This window comes from Pleurodeles waltl, chromosome 1_1 (assembly GCF_031143425.1).
Source record: "Pleurodeles waltl isolate 20211129_DDA chromosome 1_1, aPleWal1.hap1.20221129, whole genome shotgun sequence".
Lineage (NCBI taxonomy): Eukaryota > Metazoa > Chordata > Amphibia > Caudata > Salamandridae > Pleurodeles > Pleurodeles waltl.
This window is the reverse complement of record NC_090436.1, coordinates 221488478-221509446: the sequence shown is the minus strand read 5'-3', so window position 1 is coordinate 221509446 and position 20969 is coordinate 221488478. Positions and strand designations below refer to the sequence as shown.

The window sequence follows — 20969 nt, the reverse complement described above, 5'->3', positions numbered from 1 at the left end:
TAAATGGTTTGTGCTATTTTCATTATCGTCAGATTGGTAATGTGTACTTTTCTGTTGCCAAATGTGCCCACAAGCACATTAAGCTATGTTAGCCACATCATTTTTGAATTTCCTCTTTTTAACAGAGGCTATTGTTTGTTCTGTAAATAAACAGTTTTTTTTATTTTGTTTCTCATTTTAGGCCAATGAGTTACTTCAGCGATCTAGACAGCTTCCAAGTAAAGTGGAAAAAGAAAGAACACTAAGGGAGTCTTTAAAGGAATACCAGAAAATCAGCCATCAAGTCGATCTTTCAAACGTCTGTTCTCAGTATCGACAAGGTAAGATATAGTGATGGTGTTTCTTAGACCAAAAAAACAGAGGCGACATGTTAAAATAAGTATAATTGACTTTTGTTCCATCACATATGTTCATTACAATTTTAGACTGATTTTTAAGGAGGTTTTTAGTAATTGCCATGTATGGTTACTTTGTACATCTGCTTAGGCAATGTAATTGCTGTATTAAATGTCACTGAATCACACGAGAAATGTGTGGTAATACAAATGCTATCAATAAAGACTACAGAGAAAGTCTTTCCCTCCATTCCCTCTGACAGATTTCGAAAGAAGTAGGTGACATGGAAAACAACGTGGTAGTCTCATCGATATTCTCAAATTCACCCAATTTACTAATCTGGTACACTCACGCCCCTCAGAAGACCACTTCCAGTTCCCTATAGCCAAGACATCAAGGATAGTGAAGATGCGTCAAGCGCATCCCAAAAATTCACCTTGAGACAGCTACGACAGTAGCCAGATCGGTGAACAATGCAGTCGAATACATGCAGAAATGCTTGGATACATTTCATAGTCTTTTATTGTATTGTTACATTATTATTTTCATTGGGTCTATTATGATTAAAACATTCTACTCGAATTATCATTTTTGAGGAGCCAGAGAATCAAATTGATTGCATGATACATGGCAAGTTATGGCCATTTGGCTGATGCAGGTGAACCAAGGTACATGCCATTTGACAGGTAACAGCTCTTTGGTAAGAAGGCAAACATCTTGCAGGGGGCAGTTCAACAGACCTTGGCCCTGGCTATCTTCTTGTCTCTGGCCTCACTGCTAAGCAGTATCATGAGCAATATCTCTAGTTTGTGGCTTTTCTATGACAGATTCAAATATCACAACAGATACGTGTCTCCGGGGTTGCTTTTTTGGACATACAGCAGCAAAGGTAGTGCCAGAGGAGACCACACAGTGTGAGTCCTCCCTTTCCTCCATTTGCCAATAATTTCTCTATCCCTCTATCCAACGGAAAGTGCATTATTAGTCATATGGGTACAATTACCTCAGACAAATTAGTCCTATCCTCTCCATTTTCTGAATGCCCATTTGACTAATTCCACACTGCTTTCTACGTTTTCACTGCCTATGTTTTGATCTTGAAGGTGGAGATTCTGTCTTTCCAGGTCAAGGAAAATGTATTTATGTGGTGCTAACCACAGAGAAGGGCTGGGAATGTTACTACTGTCATTACTTGGTCCTCAGTAGGGATGGTGCCCTGGCATCTATTCTAATGTTGAGGGTGCTGAGCTCCTATCTGAGACTAATCAAGTTCAAGATGATGTGCATGGTGCAAGTAATTGTTCTTAAACTTGCAAGGTTCCTATATCCGCAATCCCATCCTGTTCTCTCACAGAATACTTCCACTTTTGCTTGACTTAGCGCACTACCAGTTTACAGTTATGTTTTTTGGACTTTTGGGGTTGTTGTCTACCCCTGCAGATTTAAACCAAGGTGTTAATGCTGGTAGCTGCGCTTTTGTAAATGTCCGGTTGCATGTCTTTTCCATAGTTACATTACTGGTTTGTGTAGACAAGCTTGCCTCAGTTGCGGTGCAAATCAGATGAAGAAAGATTGGAGGCGTTGCTTGAAGATAAGAGGAAGGTTGTGTTAATTGGGGTTGCTGCATGGTGGGGGATGTGTCCACTCCCCAACCCCACCACGAAACAGCATTAATGGAAGGTCTGGGTGGTGTGGGCCCCAAATATCAAATACAAAATATTGTTATATTAAATATTGCTATATGTTAATGTTATCAAAATATTGAGGACAAAAATAATGTTGGGTAAATATGTATAGATACCGAGCTTCAAATATGGACCCTGACAATATAGATCTTCAAGGTATGTAGTAGTGGAGTTGAGAATATTAACTCTATACATCCCTGTATGTGCTTCCCTTTCAATATTTTGTTCTTCGATTTTTGGCTATCATATTAAAGATCTAGATCAATGCCGTAGTGATGATCTACTGGGGCTTTCTCGTTACTCTCCCTTCTGTCGGTATTGTTCTCTATCACAGTAGCTTTTCTCTCATCGACCCAGCTTGCACTCCTTCGTCTGGGTCGGGGATTGGGATGACTTTGACGCTGTGTAGTGCTTTCCTCTTATTTAGTTTCTAAGCACTAACATAACACAACAGAAATGCACTTCTGAGGTCAAAGAAGACTTTTATTGTTATTTTATTCTTCCCCAACCACAATGTTTATGAATGAATGACGAATTAGTAGCTTTCAAGTCCGCGTTAATCAAACAAAATATATCAGTTTGCAATATACACAGCAGGTTATATTTATAAGATATTGAATGCAAAGCAAAACAAATACTTCACCGTGTAGGAACTATTTACAGCTACATCTTTCTAAGGTCTGCAAGCTGAGACCCCTGTCAGCCGCGAGAAAGAGTGTCATCTACCCACACGGGATGCTGGCAACTGGCGCCAAGCTCCAGCACGAGGTCCGGCAGATTCGAATCTGACTCTCTGCAGCCTGTTACATTCGTTACAAAGGTGTGCCCCCTCCTCTCAGACCTGGGAAACTGAGCAAGCCTTTTGGAGACTGGCCAGGTCTCCAAGACTACTCCTGTTCCCAAGCTCAAGGGAAGAGAAACGACGCCCATGTACTCTCTCTTATCAGGTCTAGTCTACTGTGAGAGCAAAACATCTTGGTTCTCTGGTGCAAAAACACAGCTTGGAAAAATACAGCAATGTCTAACTCCACGTTAAAGGCAATGGGCAGCTAACCTAAATATCAAATGCAATGTCATGTTAAAGGCAATAGGCAGCTAACCTAAATATCAAATGCAATGTCTAGTGTCATGTCAAAGCCAATAGGCATCTAAGCTGAATACAAAATACAATGTCTTATATCATGTCAAAGCCCATAGGCAGCTGAGCTGAATACAAAGTGTAATGTATAATATCATGTCAAAGCCAATAGGCAGTTAAGCTGAATACAAAATGTAATATATGATATCATGTCAAAGCCAATAGGCAGAATATCTAATAGCATGTCAAAGTCAATAGGCAGCTAAATTGAATACATCATGTCAAAGCCAATAGGAATGCAATGTCAAAGCCAATAGGCGGCTAGACTGGATACAGCATGTCAAAGCCAATAGGCAGAATACAGAATGTAATGGCTAATGCAATGTCAAAGCCCATAGGCGGCTAAACTGAATACAGAAAGCAATGGCTAATGCCATGTCAAAGCCAATAGGCGGCTCAACTGAACAAAACATACCATGTGCTACTGGTGAACATTGAGCAACTAATATGCGCAGTGGTGAAACACAAAGTCATTGGTCAAAACAAAACTCCATCAAATAGCAGGACATTCCGCCCTTTGACCAATGAATTTTTGTTTCACATATCTCATATTTCAAACAAACAAAAAAAAAAACATTATCAGCAAATCAAATTTCAATGATCAAAGCAATCCCTGTAAAGCAATAGAAGTGAATTAACACATTGATTTCATAACCTTTCACATCAGATACATCTATACAGAAAAGACTGGGCAATTTTTTTTTTCTGAATGAGTCTCTAATTCAACAGTGTTAGCAATTTGATGTGGCATGAGTTCTGCTCATGTAAAGGTGCACGGTCCACCTGAAAGGTTTTCTGGAAGGTAAGCAAAAGTCAGAGTTCCATACGAGAGGGGAAAAAAAAAAAAAACACAGCAAACAAGTTGAACTTGAACTGAAGGCGCAGTTTGCGCAAAATGGATCCATGGTGCTGGCACTTTACTCAGCCAGGTTCAGGTTGGGGATTCGGTCCCTTCCCCGACCCCACACGCACACACCGGAAGGGGGACCACACAGCACACTCAGGGACAGTGGCGAAACGTGGTAGGATCTGCAAAAGAAACAAGTATGACTTTTCTTGCAAATAACATTTTTCATTTAAACTGCACCCTTCCTCTTTCTTTCCCTGTTTTATAATCAGCAGGACGTTTTTGGGGCCCTTTGTTATATTTTCTGCAGGTTCTGGAGGGTCACTTGGGGCTTCAGCCCACACATCAGTACTGAGGTTTTTATCTGCTGCACCACAGCTTCCCTTTTCTTGCACTGTCAGAAGGGCTGGGGCAGACTCCTTCTTTACCAAACCTCCATTCACTGCATTTTTGTCAAGTTGGGCCATTCTGTCTCCAATTTGTATGAATGAATCAGATTCTTTTCTAGGTATCAGCATAATTTCGATTTTTCCTTGGTAATTTGCAGCAATCACTCTCCCTAAAACCTGATCACTTTGCCATTTCTGTCCTGGTAACTTTCCTCTCCCCAACTGCTCTGTGACTGCTTGCATGACAGATTGCTTTTGTGCATGCTGCACAGTTTTTATCAAATCTAGGGGAATGGGCATCTCTCTCATCTCTGCCCACCTGTAAGTGGCCTTTTCACATTTCTGGGGCACCCACATAGCCATCCCCACTAAGGCAGAATTCTGGGTGAACACTTCTCTCTCTGCATTTTTCTCATTAACATCTGCAAGGTAATTGAACCAGTTAGGTACAAGCCATGTGGCTAAAACATTATCAAAGAAACAAAAATCAGCATAAAAATGACACATCTCACGTAGCTCTTGCTTTAAAATCTGACACACATTATACAACTCCATTCCTTCTACGGTGCCAGAAAACAACATTTCAGTCAATGAATCATCAGTAAAACAAACATGCTTTTTATCTTCAGTAGACACGAATTCAAATGGTGCACACAACTTCATTAGTAACTCTTTTATCTGTGGTACTCTAGCCCTGTCTTGCAAGTACCAGATCCATTGTATGATTCTAGCTAGGGGCAGTATTTTCTTCCCTTGTTCTTGAATTACATGTACATCAGTTTTTCCTTCTTGCACTGCGCAGAAACCTAAAGTCTGCATTATTTCATTTGCCAAATCACAAGCGCGCAGCTGCATATTATTTTTCACAGTGACCATATACAAAAGTGTTAGGATTTCTCTCAAATGAGGGCTATTCTTTTTCCAAAAATCAAACAAGCTAATGAAACTCGGGGTGTCTTGCTCTAAAATCCTTCGTTTTACTTGTGCATTTTGCAACGTAACTCGTAAATCACATTCTGGTCTCTCGTCCCTGTTATCAGTTAAGGAAGGCACTTTGGCTGCCAAAAACCCTGGCTCACACGGAAACTCAATGCAGCTCGGAGCTGTCTTAACCCCCTCATTACTGGAATGGGACAAGAAAGATTCTTCAAAAACAGCCCTTTTATAACTTTCAGTCTTATTTTGAATTATTGTATCCTGGCTAATTTGCTCACGTAAATTCCTATTTTCATGTTCCAACTTCCTACATTTCTCCTGCATTTCTCTGTAAGCAGATAAAGGTATCCAGACCTTTCTGTCATCATTACTTCCAAAACACACGTTTTCTACATATATACAACAGGAATTATTTCTCAAAACAACATCAGGCATTTTAGCTACACATGCATTTTCTTCTGTAATTCCCCAAACAGAAAACAATTCACAGTTTTTCTTAGCACCATCAGGCAGTTCATCAACACATGTATTCTCAGACATGGTCTGCCGTGCTACTGTGATTCTCCAAACAGAAAACAATTTCTGTAATTCTCCAAACAACAAAAAACAATTACACTTTTAAAGTGTGCACTTAGAAATCTACTAACTTGTCAAACCCCTTTAATCACCTCTTAATGACCGACCCCACTCCTGGTACCAATTGTAGTGCTTTCCTCTTATTTAGTTTCTAAGCACTAACATAACACAACAGAAATGCACTTCTGAGGTCAAAGAAGACTTTTATTGTTATTTTATTCTTCCCCAACCACAATGTTTATGAATGAATGACGAATTAGTAGCTTTCAAGTCCGCGTTAATCAAACAAAATATATCAGTTTGCAATATACACAGCAGGTTATATTTATAAGATATTGAATGCAAAGCAAAACAAATACTTCACCGTGTAGGAACTATTTACAGCTACATCTTTCTAAGGTCTGCAAGCTGAGACCCCTGTCAGCCGCGAGAAAGAGTGTCATCTACCCACACGGGATGCTGGCAACTGGCGCCAAGCTCCAGCACGAGGTCCGGCAGATTCGAATCTGACTCTCTGCAGCCTGTTACATTCGTTACAAAGGTGTGCCCCCTCCTCTCAGACCTGGGAAACTGAGCAAGCCTTTTGGAGACTGGCCAGGTCTCCAAGACTACTCCTGTTCCCAAGCTCAAGGGAAGAGAAACGACGCCCATGTACTCTCTCTTATCAGGTCTAGTCTACTGTGAGAGCAAAACATCTTGGTTCTCTGGTGCAAAAACACAGCTTGGAAAAATACAGCAATGTCTAACTCCACGTTAAAGGCAATGGGCAGCTAACCTAAATATCAAATGCAATGTCATGTTAAAGGCAATAGGCAGCTAACCTAAATATCAAATGCAATGTCTAGTGTCATGTCAAAGCCAATAGGCATCTAAGCTGAATACAAAATACAATGTCTTATATCATGTCAAAGCCCATAGGCAGCTGAGCTGAATACAAAGTGTAATGTATAATATCATGTCAAAGCCAATAGGCAGTTAAGCTGAATACAAAATGTAATATATGATATCATGTCAAAGCCAATAGGCAGAATATCTAATAGCATGTCAAAGTCAATAGGCAGCTAAATTGAATACATCATGTCAAAGCCAATAGGAATGCAATGTCAAAGCCAATAGGCGGCTAGACTGGATACAGCATGTCAAAGCCAATAGGCAGAATACAGAATGTAATGGCTAATGCAATGTCAAAGCCCATAGGCGGCTAAACTGAATACAGAAAGCAATGGCTAATGCCATGTCAAAGCCAATAGGCGGCTCAACTGAACAAAACATACCATGTGCTACTGGTGAACATTGAGCAACTAATATGCGCAGTGGTGAAACACAAAGTCATTGGTCAAAACAAAACTCCATCAAATAGCAGGACACGCTGCAGTAGGGGCCTTGCCCTTTGGGGCCTCCCCCATTTGCTTTCTCCATGGCAAGCATGTCTCGCCTTTGACAGAATGGATGCCGTTCCACTACTGTCCTCTTGTGTTGTGCAAAATAGCTATGGGCCTATTTCAATCAACTCTGCAACCTCCCTCCCGAGCATGACAAGGTCTCTTGTGGTGTCTGCTTCTCCATCATCTGGCTAGGTATCTCAAAATATTGTGGCGAAGCGTCAACAACACCCCTGACCTCTTCAAAACCCAGGACCTCGAGGACGAGCCCCAGCCTGAAAGGTCGACCGAGGAAGAGGCCTTTTCGCCTGAAGCTAGCTTGGTTTCTGATTTGGAGATTGAAGACTAGCCGCCTGTCTAGCAGGATGTGAGTATGAACCCTCCTCTCCATACCCTTCGACATCACTTGCACTTCAAGCAGCCCCCACCCAGGAGCCAGGCATCCAGCCTCAAAGCCAACAGACAGCCTTCTGGTATGCCATAGCGACCTAGCCATAGTCAGCACCAAATACACACTTTGGGCACCACACTCAGAAGATATTGAAGCTGATGCACACTCTGTGCGACCGTCACCACCTCAGCACTGATCACTCCACCGAAAAGTCCTATGGAGCGAAATCCTTAGCGTCAATACTGCTTCTTACGCTGATTCCATTGAACCAGTTCTCCAGAGGCTGCAGGACGAAGTTGTCGCCTGTCAGCATCACATCCTCATTCATCCTCACATTAGACTCATTGTCACCCAGCTACAGGCATTGAATAAAGTTGAATTGAAGTGGTATCTTAGCTTTGAGGAACCACTTGATCTACCGCAACCGCCCAAGATCTGAAAGAGGCATGACAAAGCCCTTGGCCCTCTGCCATTGCCTCATCCACTTACTCCCCCCTTTCCGCCCCCTCTTTTTTCTACCGCTCCATCACCCCCCACCCTGTCTACTGACGCTCTTTCCTTCACTCCACTGGAGTCACCACATTCTGGCATTTGGGAAGCATAGTCAGTGGGACCCAGGGGAACCTTATGAGACACTTCCACAGGTTGATCCTTGGTATCTTTAAGATGTAGATCCTCCCTGCCAGATGACACTACCTCCTACTATGAGGTCCTTGGCAGGGTGCCCTCTTTCCATAAAGTGGTGATGCCATTGAGTAGGATATCCTATTGGAAGACCTTTCCTTTTCCTAGAGCTCCATGCAGTAGTTGACAGTGCTAAAGGGGATGCTTACACTGGCTTTGGACATTTCCAGAGACCCAGTTACCCCAGGATGGCAAAAAAAATAATATATAATGCCTTTCCCTCTGACCCGGTCTACTTCAAGGGTCAACTCCCTCCCCATCCTTATTCACTGGTGCTCCTCACTGCCTGCAAAAGGACCAGTAGGCAGGACACCAGCGACGTACACCCCGCGGACAAAAAAAAGTTTTAAAAAAGTAAGGAAATGTGTCGCTGCGCAATCTGCCAACCAATGTCACATTGCTTATTCCATAGGTTTGCTTTCTCAGTATGACAGGGCTCACTGGAATGAAATGGTGGAGCTCCTCCAGCATCTCCCAGATGAGAACCGTAAAAGAGGCCAGGAAATAGTCACAGAAGGCAAACTAATCTCCGACACCACTGTGAGATGTGCCTTTGATACTGATGACACTGCTGCTTGCGGCATAATTTCTAGCGTGCTCATAGACAGATACACCTAGCTCCGTGTCTCTGGCTTGAAGCTGGATGTTTAACAGCATCTCCTCATCTTGCCCTTTGATGGAGAGCACCTCTTCGGGCTTCAGGTTGATGAGATGCTGGAGTAGATCATGAAGGACACGGAGACCACCAAGGTCATGGGCGTACTCCTAGCTCCTTCCCTTCTGTGGTCCTTTTGGTAGTCTGCCTACCAAGGCGGCTAAGGCAACATCCCAAAAGACTTCCATCTTTTTTCAGCATCAGCAACGGGTTATTTCCAAGGTGCATAATGGGGCAACAGAACCAAAGGTAGAGGCAAAGGTGCTTCTTCCAAGGGAACTGCCCCTGCCAAGTAGTGATTTGGCCCTCCATCTACCAGATAACACAGCACCTGTTGGGGGTTTGCTCCCCACGGGTTCTTCACCGCTTGCCAAAAAATCATCTCAGATCAATGGGTATAAGACCTCATCCTACTTGGTTACTGTTTGGAGCTCACTTCCTGTCCTCCCAATATCACAGTCCGCAGACATGTCCTCTCCCCACAATTCCAGTGCCTGCTTTGGGAAAAGGTAGCCACTGTCCTGAAGTGTTCCATAGAGCCAGTGCCATCACACCACCTGCAAGGCACAGGGGTGTATTGCCTTTATTTTCTAATTCCCAAGAAGGATGGGTCCCTCAGGCCTATACTAGACCCTAGGCCCCTCAACAAAACCATCCTGTCAGAACATCTGTACATGGTCACTCTGCAGGATGTCATTCCTGCATTGTGAAAAGGTGACTTCATAGCTACCCTCGACCTCAAAGACTCCTACCTCCACATCCCAATTCATCTGGTGTGCCGTTTTTACCTCTGGTTTGTGGCAAGTGGCAAACATCAGTTCAAAGTAGTGCTGTTCATTGTTGCAACTACTCTGTGTTTAGAAAGTGTTTAGCAGTGCTAGATTCGCACCTGTGGGACGTCTTAACACTGGATGACTGGCTGATTAAGAGAGCAACTCAGCAGCAATGTCTCACACATTCTCATGCTACTATAATACTTCTACACAACCTGGGGTTTACTATCCACACTACAAATCCCACCTCCAGCCCCTTCAGATTCAACCTTATCTGGGAACGGTTCTTAACTCAGGGCCTCCTGCATTGCCATGGCCCCCACCGGCAGTTGCAAGAATGCTTAGCACAGCAGTGGTCTCAGACGGAGGCTTATTGTGTGGATCTAGTGTTAATCAGGTGCTGAACTTATCACTCTTTCCAGTGGTGGAACACCAGCAACCTGTAGAAAGGTGGCCCTTTCTCGACCATATTCCTCAGATCACCATTACAGCAAATGCTTCCCTCGCAGGCTGGGGGCACTTTTACAAGACCCCACTGTCCATGGTCAGTGGGAACTCTGTCACCAGGGTCACCACATAAATTACTTCGAGCTGTTGGCCGTCCACCTAGCATTAAAGGCCTTCCTGTGCCACATTGTGGGAATGAAATCCTCACTTGGGTGGACAGTATAACCTTCATATACTATCTACATAAACAAGGCGGCACTTACTTTTCCCCAATTGTTGGCGTTGGGTCCAGGCATTTGTTGCCTTCACAGAGCTACAGGGGGTGGGCTATTTCCAAATTAGACATAGCCAGGTGGATAGATAAACATATTCAGACATATTATGCAAAAGCTAACAGACCATTACCTATCCCCCAGAACCGACTACACACGTTAAAAAGGGACATCTATGGCCTTCTTAGGAAACATTCTTATAGCTAATATTTGTTAAGCATCTATCTGGTCTACACACACTTTTACAAAACTCTATTGTGTGGCTGTATTGGCACGCTAGGAGGCTAATGTTGGCCAGTCTGTTCTCTGTACACTTTTATAATCACTGTAACATCCTCAGGCTAGCCACCACTTAGGCCAGGACTGCTTTTCAGTCCATGCACAGCATCTGTATGTACAGCCACACATGCTTCAAACGGAAAATGTTCCTTAACCTGTGAGCACCTGCTCGTGGCATGGAGTGCAGTAAAGTCACATGTGCCCAACCTCCTCCCCAGAAGCCGTTCGATATTTCATATGTTTCCTTTACTTTTTCTACATAGTCATCTCTTTATGTAGTGCTAAACGTCATTTCCATCCTCACTCCCTATGTGGAAAACAGTCTAACCATGGTGCCAGTGGCCTTGTGCATTACCAGTAACAGGTGGAGTCACTGTACCTCAAGACTTGAGAAGACTTCTTTGAAGAAAAACAACTTGCACACTTCTGGGCCCAATACTAAATGGCAGGAGTATGCACAGCATGTAAATCTACAGCACTACATGCCAAAATCAGATACGTAACATTTTCCTTTGAAAAGGTGTTTTTTAAAATTGCTGTATGTAAAAAGGAAAGACGGCATTATTACCTCAATTATTTAAATTTGACTTTGAAGTAGTCAACATTACCACATACAGAATTAACATTATTATACCCATTCAGAAACTGCCAGAGGCACTCTCTCCCAGTAGGGATGTGAAAAGACTTTTCATTTCCGAGCCTCAGTTTCTTTTTGTAGACCACACATATCATATTTTCCATCTGGGAGCATTTTAGACCTTCTTGCGTTCCACCAAGAAATCTTTGCCGAGAGTGTCTAACCCTGATCCTAGGTTGCAGCTAAGTTCTCAAAAACAGAACTTCTTTGATCTCCAGTTCCTACTTCAGGGATCTGAGACCCTGTAAAAGGACAGCCTTCTTTACGACTGTAGTTGTTAAATCATGAGGCTGCTGAGACAATGATATATCTGACTGTCATCTCTCTGGATCAGTTCACAGCATCCCACTTGGTGTTAAAGAGGGTGACAGATCTCAAAAGCATAAGAATTCTGATCCGCAGAGGCACCCGGAGTCAGCCATCATGTTATGCTCATAGACCATTAGCCATCCGGTGCAGCATCACTGAAGTCCTAAATGCTTAGCAAGGAACTGCAAATTCTTATTTGCCAGATAGTGCAGATATTGTACCACAGATACTTTGTCTTACTGTAGAAAGTTGGATTGCTATGTGGGGCAGGTTCAACCACCATCGCTCATAACTAGATCCTATTCCGGCAAATACTGTTTCTTTTAAGACAGCCTCACCTACCCCTTAGTAGCACAGAACTGTAAATTCAGGCTACTTTTGAGAACATTGGATCAAGAACTAAGTCAATAAAGTTCCCAGATCATTTTAGTAATAGAAGATATTTTATGATTGAAGTCAGGCTCAAACGGCACCAACGGCAAACATAGCTTTTCAAGGCAAACTTCTAGCTTTCCATTCAACATGGATTCCACATTATGCATGGTCACTGTGCACTTGTCCACTGGAGGCTTCTTACAAATCCTGAAGCTTATAAAGACTCCCAACTCCAGACTGCTGCTTTTTTTTTTAAACACATTTTTTATTGTTTTCGGTATATGCCATATATTGTTATTTACTGGATATTACAGAGTAATATTTTCCATAGTATATAATACAAAGCATTATTGTCTTGGTAGCGCTGTATTCCATTATTTACCATTTGCATGTTCAGTTTTCTAGTACATTACAGCGCTTTATCTATGAGTTTGATCCAATATAACTCATAACATTTAAACCTTATTCTCCTTCCTTCATGCTCTAACTTGACATTTTGTTCTTGTAGGGGGACCATAGCAATGGTGCAGTACAGTTTTAATCTCCTGTCTTCAACACATTTACACTGTTCAGCATATAGTTTTGGGGAGTTCTTAACCACCAACTGTATCCAGCGGCATCATCCCAGCGCCCCATTCCTACTTAATAAAACACTAGTAGTGGCAGCTAGGTTATATCAACTCTAGTAATTTATCAAGGGCCATTTTATACTTGTATTCAGGCCTCTTCCTCTTCACATGCTGCTTTAGAAACATCCAATATCTCATCCCAGTCTAAAGCTATTGGTAGTCTTCTCGGTTCTCTGCTCTCCTCTCTCCTGAGGGCGGCACTCTCTGCCCTTCCCCATTCCAACACCTCCATACTCCATTGCGCCACAGAGGGAGCTAGTGTGGCCTTCCAGCGCCTGGTCAGTAGACGTTTTGCCAGTAAGAGTGCTAAGTTTGCAAGTCGTGTGGTCACTTTTCCTTTTCTTGTGTGAGGAAGCAGTCCAAGCAAACACACCTCCGCTGTTCCCCATATAGTGTTTCCTATTACCTTCTCTAATATGGTGCTCACCCCATTCCAGTATTGGGAGATATTAGGACAACTCCACAGCATGTGTAATAATTCTGCCTCCTCAACCCCACATCTGGGACAATTTGACGGCACCGCCGGATACAGCAAATGCAATTTGCGTGGTGTGAGATATGCTCTATGTAGTATAGCATATTGTATAAACTTAAATCTTGTATTACGGGATACAACTCCAGACTGCTGCTTACCGTTTGTTGGGCTAGAGGGTTGGATAAGAGTAAGTTGTCTTGTGTAAACATGCACAGTTCACATGTGAAGGTGTCTCTGACTGAAGTCCCATGGCAGATGGGCTCATTTGGCTCTTCCTTGTCTACCTAAGCCAGTAGTCTGCAACCCCTCCTTTCCAGTTGTCAGCTCAGGCCCTGGGGCTGGTGTTGCCGGGCCTGTTACAACTGTTCAGCTTCACAAAGAGTCTTTCAGGTGCCTTTTTGTGTCCCTGAGGACTATCAGCAGATTTGGCAACCCTTATCTTTTCACAGACAAAAGAGTTCTTAGTGGAGTTTGGCATGCTCTCACCCACAGTTCAGCATTCTCTCATCTGCTTCCAAGCCCGGATTGAGCCATGTATCTTTATGATTTGGCTGTCTTCTCCACGTGTTCAGACCTCCAGTGTCCTGTCACTTGAGCCCCACATGGCTGGGCTTCAATGACTAACAAGCCACACACACACACTCAACCTTCAGTCACTTCCTTCTGGTCGGGGGTAGGGTGGGGGACAAAGGAAAGGGGATCTTTGTCTCGTCTTGCAGGTAAGAGGCAGCAGAAATATGTCTGTGCAATCTGACGTCTTGATGTATAAGACCATTAGTTATAGCATCTAGCAGAGGTTGGGATAATGCCCTTTCTGTTCCCCCACAGAATTTCTTCAGTAATTCAGAAGCCTGTGGAAATTGTCTGAGTGGTCAGTTAGAAGCTTTCAGAATGTGAGCTATGAACTAGTAACAGTAGAGAATGCTCACTTGCAGGCCATTTATGTTGATACAATCCAACAATAAACCCGTGCTGGTCTTCTTCATACTTCTTGTTGACCTCTGATTCTAATCCTTCTTGTCCTTAGCAGCTTAACTAGTGGAGTAGTCCTCTAATTCCTTTGCTGGTTCATCTGCCTGCAGCGGAAATACTGTTATTAGGCAGAAAACCCTTGTAGAGTCGTGCAGAGGGATTCGGGCTCCACCATTCTGCAGCAGCCACATGCAAACGACAGTCAGGCGGTTCACCTGAAGCTGAGAAGCTAAATACAGTATACACACATGTAATTATCAGCACACACATAATGAGTCTTGCTACGTGTATTTACTTTTTAGAGGAAACTCGCACTGAGTAACCAGTTACTATATTCAGAATACCAACAGTCTAGTCTAATGAAAGTAGTTGGGGTGTATGATTTCTCACTTACCTTGTGTCGTGTAGCAACCATAACATTCAGACCTCGAGAATAGGGGCTTTAGGTCTTGGGAACGTGTCTGTGCAACATTTTTCAATGTTTTATAGTGATCTATTTAGTTGCAGTAAATCTGTCACCAGTTTGTGAATGTGTCATCCATCCCTTGTCATGGAACCAGAGGCCCAGACCGAGTATTGGGGGGATGCCCCACTAGCACCTTACTCTTCCTCTCACTCAGCAGAATCTTAGATGGGGCTACGTTTTGGAATATAGTGCTTCATTAATTAACTTACATTTTTGTTTCCGATTTTGCTTCTGGCACCAAAAATTAGCTTGTTGTGAAGGTAGATTTTTACCCCTTATTGCTACAGATGTTGCTATTGTGCCTCACTATTGTTCAGCATGCTATATGGGATAAAGCTGAGGGCAGCACTAGATCTACTCCCCAAAGTTATACAGATTGTTTGAAGAGATGGGCAATCCTAGTTCAGTTGTGTCTGCTGATGGTTGTGTCAGCTAGCTCGGTGCTCTCCACTGCTCCACAGAATGACAAAGTTCCCACTGAAGGCAGTGAGTGGGAGGGGAGCTCACTTTCCTTGCCGAGATCTGTGAACCATGGAATCTATGTACACCATGTCCCAAAGCCCTCTTCTGGGTCAGGTGTTGGCCCTGGAAACAGAATTAGACCTTTTCAGACTGGTAGCCACAGCGAGCGACAGTGGCATCTTTATTGCTCTTTGGAGAGAGGACATGCTTGTTTATACGGGCATTTATCTTCAATGATAAACAGAAATCCATCCACAACAGTGTTACTTCTTTGTCTTTGAGCAAGACAGAGAGCTACATGTCTCCTATCTACAGCCTTACAGCTGTGTGGATCTGATAAGCGTAGGTTAAGCAGTCAGTAACTGAGTCATCACCTCTGTAATCAGACCCAAACAGAATGGTGCTAATATTAATTAGGGGGGGTCAAGGGATAGCAGCTGCTATTCCTGGCTTGTCTTGGGGTCCTCTGGCATTGCATTTTCTAACATTCATCTCTGGGTTCATGAAGACAGTGGCATGTAATAAACGTGTACAGGTCTCTGTAAACCTGTTTATTGTCTGAATTTATTTGTTCTACTTTACTACTTCCTCCCCAGCCTCAATTTGAAGAGGTTTGTTTGGTTGAGAGTGGCACAGTGTTTCTCATGTGGTATTTGATGTAATTTGGAGAAGGTTTCATCTTGTTGCTTGCCATTCCTAACATTTTGGCAAATCGTTATCTACGCCTCTACGCCTCTGTACTTCTGTACCCTTCAGAATGAGAAAGCCAAAAGCTAATGTGGTTGCTTCAGACAGAATGATACCATCATGTAATATGGGAACATTTACTCTTTGTAAGATATCTTTGCATTGCTGGCACATTTACTCTTAGACATGTGACCTTTGATACTATTGAGGGACATCAAATAAATTGGATATTCGTTTTACGATAGAATTGCAAATATCATTTGGTATAAAATGCTTATTACTTGTCGTATGTTTTTTTATTTTTTTTAATTTCTTTGGGCCAGTGCGTTTCTATGAAGGTGTGGTAGAATTGTGCTTGACTGCTGCAGAAAAGAAGGATCCTCAAGGCCTTGCGCTCCATTTCTATAAAAATGGAGAACCTGAGGAGGATGTTGTGGGTCTACAGGCTTTTCAAGAAAGGTATGTTTTTTAACTTTATTTTGAGGTGTATATATTGGAATAACAAATTGCAATTAAGCCTATAAAGGGAAAGTGGCCTTGAATGTTTTGAGCATTGCCTGACAAAGTGGTTCTACCTGTGAGGCTTCGGCCTACCTTGCAGGAAACTCCAGACAGAGCTTCTCCATGATAGATTTTATTATAAAGGAGCAGTGGGATACTGGTGTCGGCAGGAGACTCCTGATTTTTAAAGCAAAAAAATATTTATTTTAGCTGTTACCCACCTACAAATGACTCCGTTGTAATGTTAATAAATGAGGAAAATAAAATCTCATGATTTCTTTTTTTCTTTTTACTCCTGCTTTCCTTTTTTCAGTCGTTGGTATGTACACTCCTGTAAAACTGTATCTCTTCTTCTCTCTCTTTTTGTATGATTTAAGGAACCTTTGGGTTAATGCTCACTTAACTGATAGAACAGTGTGGGAGTGGCCCAGCATATCTCAGTGAGATCGGGCCAGAACGTATTTAACATGTCTTCCGTGGGTGCCCTATGAATGGTGCTTTAGTTTTGTCTTCGTAGGATTACTCAGTCGATACGTAGGAAAAGGGTTGCAATATAAAAACATTAAATAGAAATATAGAAAAAAACTGATTCAGCAATCTTTAACAGTAGGTCAAGGCTGACTTTTAGAAAAGTCCAAACATAACTAGAAGTAATTACAGTTTATGATAAGGTCAACTGTTTTTAGATTTCCAAAAAAGGGGACTCTTTACTTTCTAGTCCACTACCCTGCACAGTGGTTAGCATTGAAGCTACTTGTGTCTTGTCTCAGTCCTCATGGCACTTTTTTGTTACAGCAGAATTAAAGGGAAGACAGGACAGGTAGGGCTGCAGGTGAATGAAAAATAAATCCCTTTCATGTTGTTATTGGATATGAAAGCAGCTTTTCTAAAGAAAGCGATCAGACGGGTGAATATGCAGTGTAAAAATCAATGAGTATGATAGAAGAAGCAGATAGAAGGAAACCTAGGACCTGAAACATAGCAGTAGACATTGAAATTGTGAGTTCATAGTGGTTGGGTGAGTGGGGTGGCACAGTATTGGGGTAAACAGATTGACCCGGGCAGTTGGAAGATCCTGTCAAATCTCCATTGTATGCAAACTGATAAAAAAAGCTCGAAACAGTGAGAACATTTGAAGACACTGTAGTACTCTGTTGGGTTTGCAGGTGCATCACAATAGCACTTCTCATTTTTGTTTTCTTATCTTGTATTTCACTACTTCAGGGTATTTTATTTTGTTTTACAGGTGTTTGTATTGTGTTCATGCTGTCTTGTGCCTCCTTAAACGCAAACCCATCTTGCTGCTACCCGTACTGAAACACATTTGGGCCAACAGTTGAAGTCAACTAGGCAAACCTCACTAGATTTGTTATGTCTTCAGCAGATTCATAGTTGTCACTAGGGTGACTTTCAATCAGTTGAGACTTTTCAGCTAGAGGCACTAGGCTTCCTGAGACTTGTAGGGCCTTATTACTAATTGGAAAAGAGGAACACAATCCTAGCATACTTTGGGCCATTGCCGAGAAACCTAGCCTTGCTGTGAGTCCCCCTTGTCAGATGGGCCAGGTTGACAGCTAAACAGCTACACTGTAAGTATTATGGCCTGATCCATTTTTTTATATTCTATTTATTAAGTTTTAACATATAACTGGGTACACTTAACAAACGACGCATAACTAGTTTGGAGTATAAACAACGACATCACTTATCGAAGAAGATAGGTCAGGTAATTAGATGTATAAAATGTAAACAGAAGACAGTCCTCAATTCCTGGGTTTAGATTGAAAGACAGTTGAATTGAACAGGATGAAAATATAATGTATAGCATGAATTATGAATAAGTCAACGAAAGTTACAAAAATGTATCATGAACCTGTTAGATTCAACTATATTCAAAGGGATATCAAAATAAACAGTCTTTAAGGTAGGAACCCCATATGCTGCCAGAGATCTCTACTCAATCATTCAATTTGTAAATCAAGCACTTATGTACTGACATTTGCATCATGGTCTTAAACTATTTCTCAAATATAGGGAGGATGAAAGATTTCCAGTGTCTTATGAAGCAGACTTTAACCACTACCAAATTTGAGTCAAGCCACCACCACTTTTTTTTTTAACTTGTGTGGCCTGTTACACCTCCTTAGTCCCAGGAGAGGGCTTTTTTAGGTTCAGATAATCAATTAAACTCTTGAGCTGACACCAAACAGATTTCCAGTAGGATTGTGTTAATGGGCATGACCAGAGTATGTTAACCATATGTCATGTCGACATTTAGTATAGCATGTGCAGTATTCCCAGAGTTAAGCTCCATAAAGTTTCTTTAGAGTGCTAGTCAACCATACTGTAAGCTAAACGTCAGTCTGGATTAACTTAAGCTTCTGTTGTGGTTATAGAGAAGGTCCCCAAATTCTTCCTCAGATAATTTTTGGGTTCTTTTTGTTGCCATTTGTGTCGTAGAAATTCGGCCGTGTGTTTAGAGTAAAGGTTGTCTATAAGTTTTGTACAGGCCTGAGGAACATTTCCTGTTGCCACCCCATTATGTTAGGTAGAAATTTAGAGTAAATTCTTGTGAGTTGGGCAGGTGTGATCTGTTGGCTTTAAGCAGACATAATGCAATTGAAAGTATTTGCACAGTTGGTGCTGATCAAGATGGAACTCATCTTGAAGAGTTGTAAATGGTTTCAAGGGGGCTTAAATTATTAAATGATTAAACTTTTCTATGTCACATTTTTGCCACTTAAGCCAGTTAAGTGAGTGACCATCAATCAGTAGGTCTGTCTGTTATGCCCTACCAGAGTCTGGAGGCTCCAGTGTTAATTTTCACCTAGATGTTTATGACCTTGATTCCAGGCATTAGTGGATGCTGCTATGATCGGGTTGGTTTGTGCAGCATCTGAGAGATATCAGGAGTAGAGTATTTAAGGGCAGATTGCACCCAGTTGGGTGCTTCCAGGTCTAAGTTGAAATGGTATACGCCTGTTGTGAGAAATGTCGGGCCATTCAGTAGATTACAATTTTTAGAAGACATAGGCCATCTGTAATGTCTGCGGCATGTACACTGGTGGTACAAGTCATATGATGTGATCTTGCCATATATGTGCTTTGATTCAACTATCTATTTTTCTCATTAAGTGTAAACGAACATTGACTGGTAGCATGCCAAGAACATAGTTGTATCTTGGGATCACCACCATTTTTATTGTCTGTACTATACCCGAAAGGGAAAGCAATGGCTTATCACACTTTAGGAACTCTCTTTGCTTTCGGTCTGGTAATAGATGCAGATTGTCCTGCACCATAGTTAGGATATTTCTACCCACAAAAATACCTAAATATTTCAGCTTTGAAATTAACAAAGGGTTAGCTGTCCAAAGAGGTAGATGTGGTGTATTTAGACATGTAGGGCTTCACTCTTGCTTCAGTTCATTTTATAACCAGAAAAGACTGAAACATGTGAACTGATGGACATTGGAGAAGGAATTTACATTCTGGGAGAGGAAAGTCAATAAGCAATCGGACAACTTGTAGAGCACAACTTATCACCCTTGAGGGTACCCAGTCGCTGGGAAGGTCCAGGGTCTCAATCGAAGCACCAGGTTTCCAGCAACCTACGGAATTCCTGTAAAGTAGGGGAGATCCTGAGGTGCAGGAGGAGGCCGTTCCAGGCTTTGGCTCTGAGGTAGTGGAAGGAACATCCTCCTGCTCTGCTGCCTTGTATGGGGGATATGGACCAGTGCAAGGGAGGCAAAGTTGAGGTGTCTGGCGGTGGTGGTCAGTGTATGCAGGTCTGAGGTCATGCAAGGCCTTGAATGCATTGGTTAAGAGCTTAAACTGGCATCTCTTCTGAACCAGAAGCTAGTGGATTTTTTTTGAGGTGGGGGATCATGTGGGTGTGACAAGGAATATCCACAATGAGTCTTGCTGCGGATTGGATGGTCTGGAGTCTTTGAACTAGGTGGGCCTCGAGCCCCACGTAGAGGGTGTTTCCGTAGTCAGTGGACTAGTGATAAGGGCTTGGGTAATGGTGCCACTCTCATTTTGGGAAAGCCACTTGAAATCTGAAAATCTTATGTAACTTGTGCAGGATGAACAAGCAGGAGGATGACACTGCATTGACTTTGGACCTCATGGTGAATCTGTTCTCCAGGATGATACTGAGATTCCTGGCATGCTCAGCTGGAGTTTGACCCAGTTCTGTGGGTCTTCAGGAAGTGTCACAGGGTGAGTTGTTGCTGCCGAAGATCAAGACTTCCATCTTGCCTGTGGTGAACTTAAGGCAGTTATTTCTCATCCAATTTGTGACACTGGTCATGCCTTGGTGGAAATTGGTTCTGGAGGCCATGAAGTTTTAAGAGAGAGAGGATGAGCTGCATGTCGAATTAGGATAGACAGTTGAGTCTGTGGGTCTGAATGTGTTGGCAAGGTGATTCATTTAGATGTTGAAGAGGGTGAAGCTGATTGATGAGCCTTGAGGGACTCCACAGATAATTGATTTAGGTTGGGAGGTGAAGGGTGGACTTTTTGTGTTCTGTTGGTGAAAAAGGAGGTGATCCATGTGAGAGCGAGCGGCCCCTTGGATGCCTATGTTGTGAAGTCTGACGATGAACGTGTGGTGGAAGACGGTGTGAAAGGCTGCTGAGAGATCGAGAATGATAAGGGCAGC

The 20969-nt window shown here is 42.5% G+C and overlaps 2 protein-coding genes across 5 annotated transcripts in view; one reads left to right on the top strand and one right to left on the bottom strand.

Moving 5' to 3' along the window:
* NUP155 (nucleoporin 155) overlaps positions 1–20969 on the top strand; it is a 546729-nt gene that overhangs the window by 263254 nt on the left and 262506 nt on the right. For both annotated transcript variants that reach the window (XM_069221247.1, XM_069221245.1), the window contains 2 exons: positions 182–320; positions 16126–16261. In XM_069221247.1, coding sequence (XP_069077348.1) covers positions 182–320; positions 16126–16261 — 275 coding nt within the window. The remainder of the gene's footprint in view (positions 1–181; positions 321–16125; positions 16262–20969) is intronic.
* LOC138283156 (uncharacterized) lies at positions 2559–7268 on the bottom strand. Of its 3 annotated transcripts, XR_011201106.1 has the most exons (3): positions 6272–7268; positions 4715–4817; positions 2590–4188 (listed from the first exon to the last, which is right to left on the bottom strand). XR_011201106.1 is itself a non-coding variant. In XM_069221238.1 (2 exons), exons 1-2 carry the CDS (start codon positions 5869–5871, stop codon positions 4077–4079), a joined length of 1269 nt encoding a protein of 422 aa, XP_069077339.1. In that variant the 5' UTR covers positions 5872–5954; the 3' UTR covers positions 2578–4076. The 3 variants fall into 3 exon arrangements, 1 of the variants encoding a protein (XP_069077339.1); XR_011201103.1 differs by lacking the exon at positions 4715–4817 and having other exon boundaries at positions 2559–4188; XM_069221238.1 differs by lacking the exon at positions 6272–7268 and having other exon boundaries at positions 2578–4188; positions 4715–5954.

Excerpts from the sequence above, each read along its gene's own strand:
- LOC138283156 (XM_069221238.1), bottom strand. The coding sequence starts at position 5,871 with ATGTCTGAGAATACATGTGTTGATGAACTGCCTGATGGTGCTAAGAAA. Across the intron at positions 4,189-4,714 it reads TGTGAAAAGGCCACTTACAG|ATCCTACCACGTTTCGCCAC; the intron begins GTGGGCAGAGAT and ends TTTCTTTTGCAG.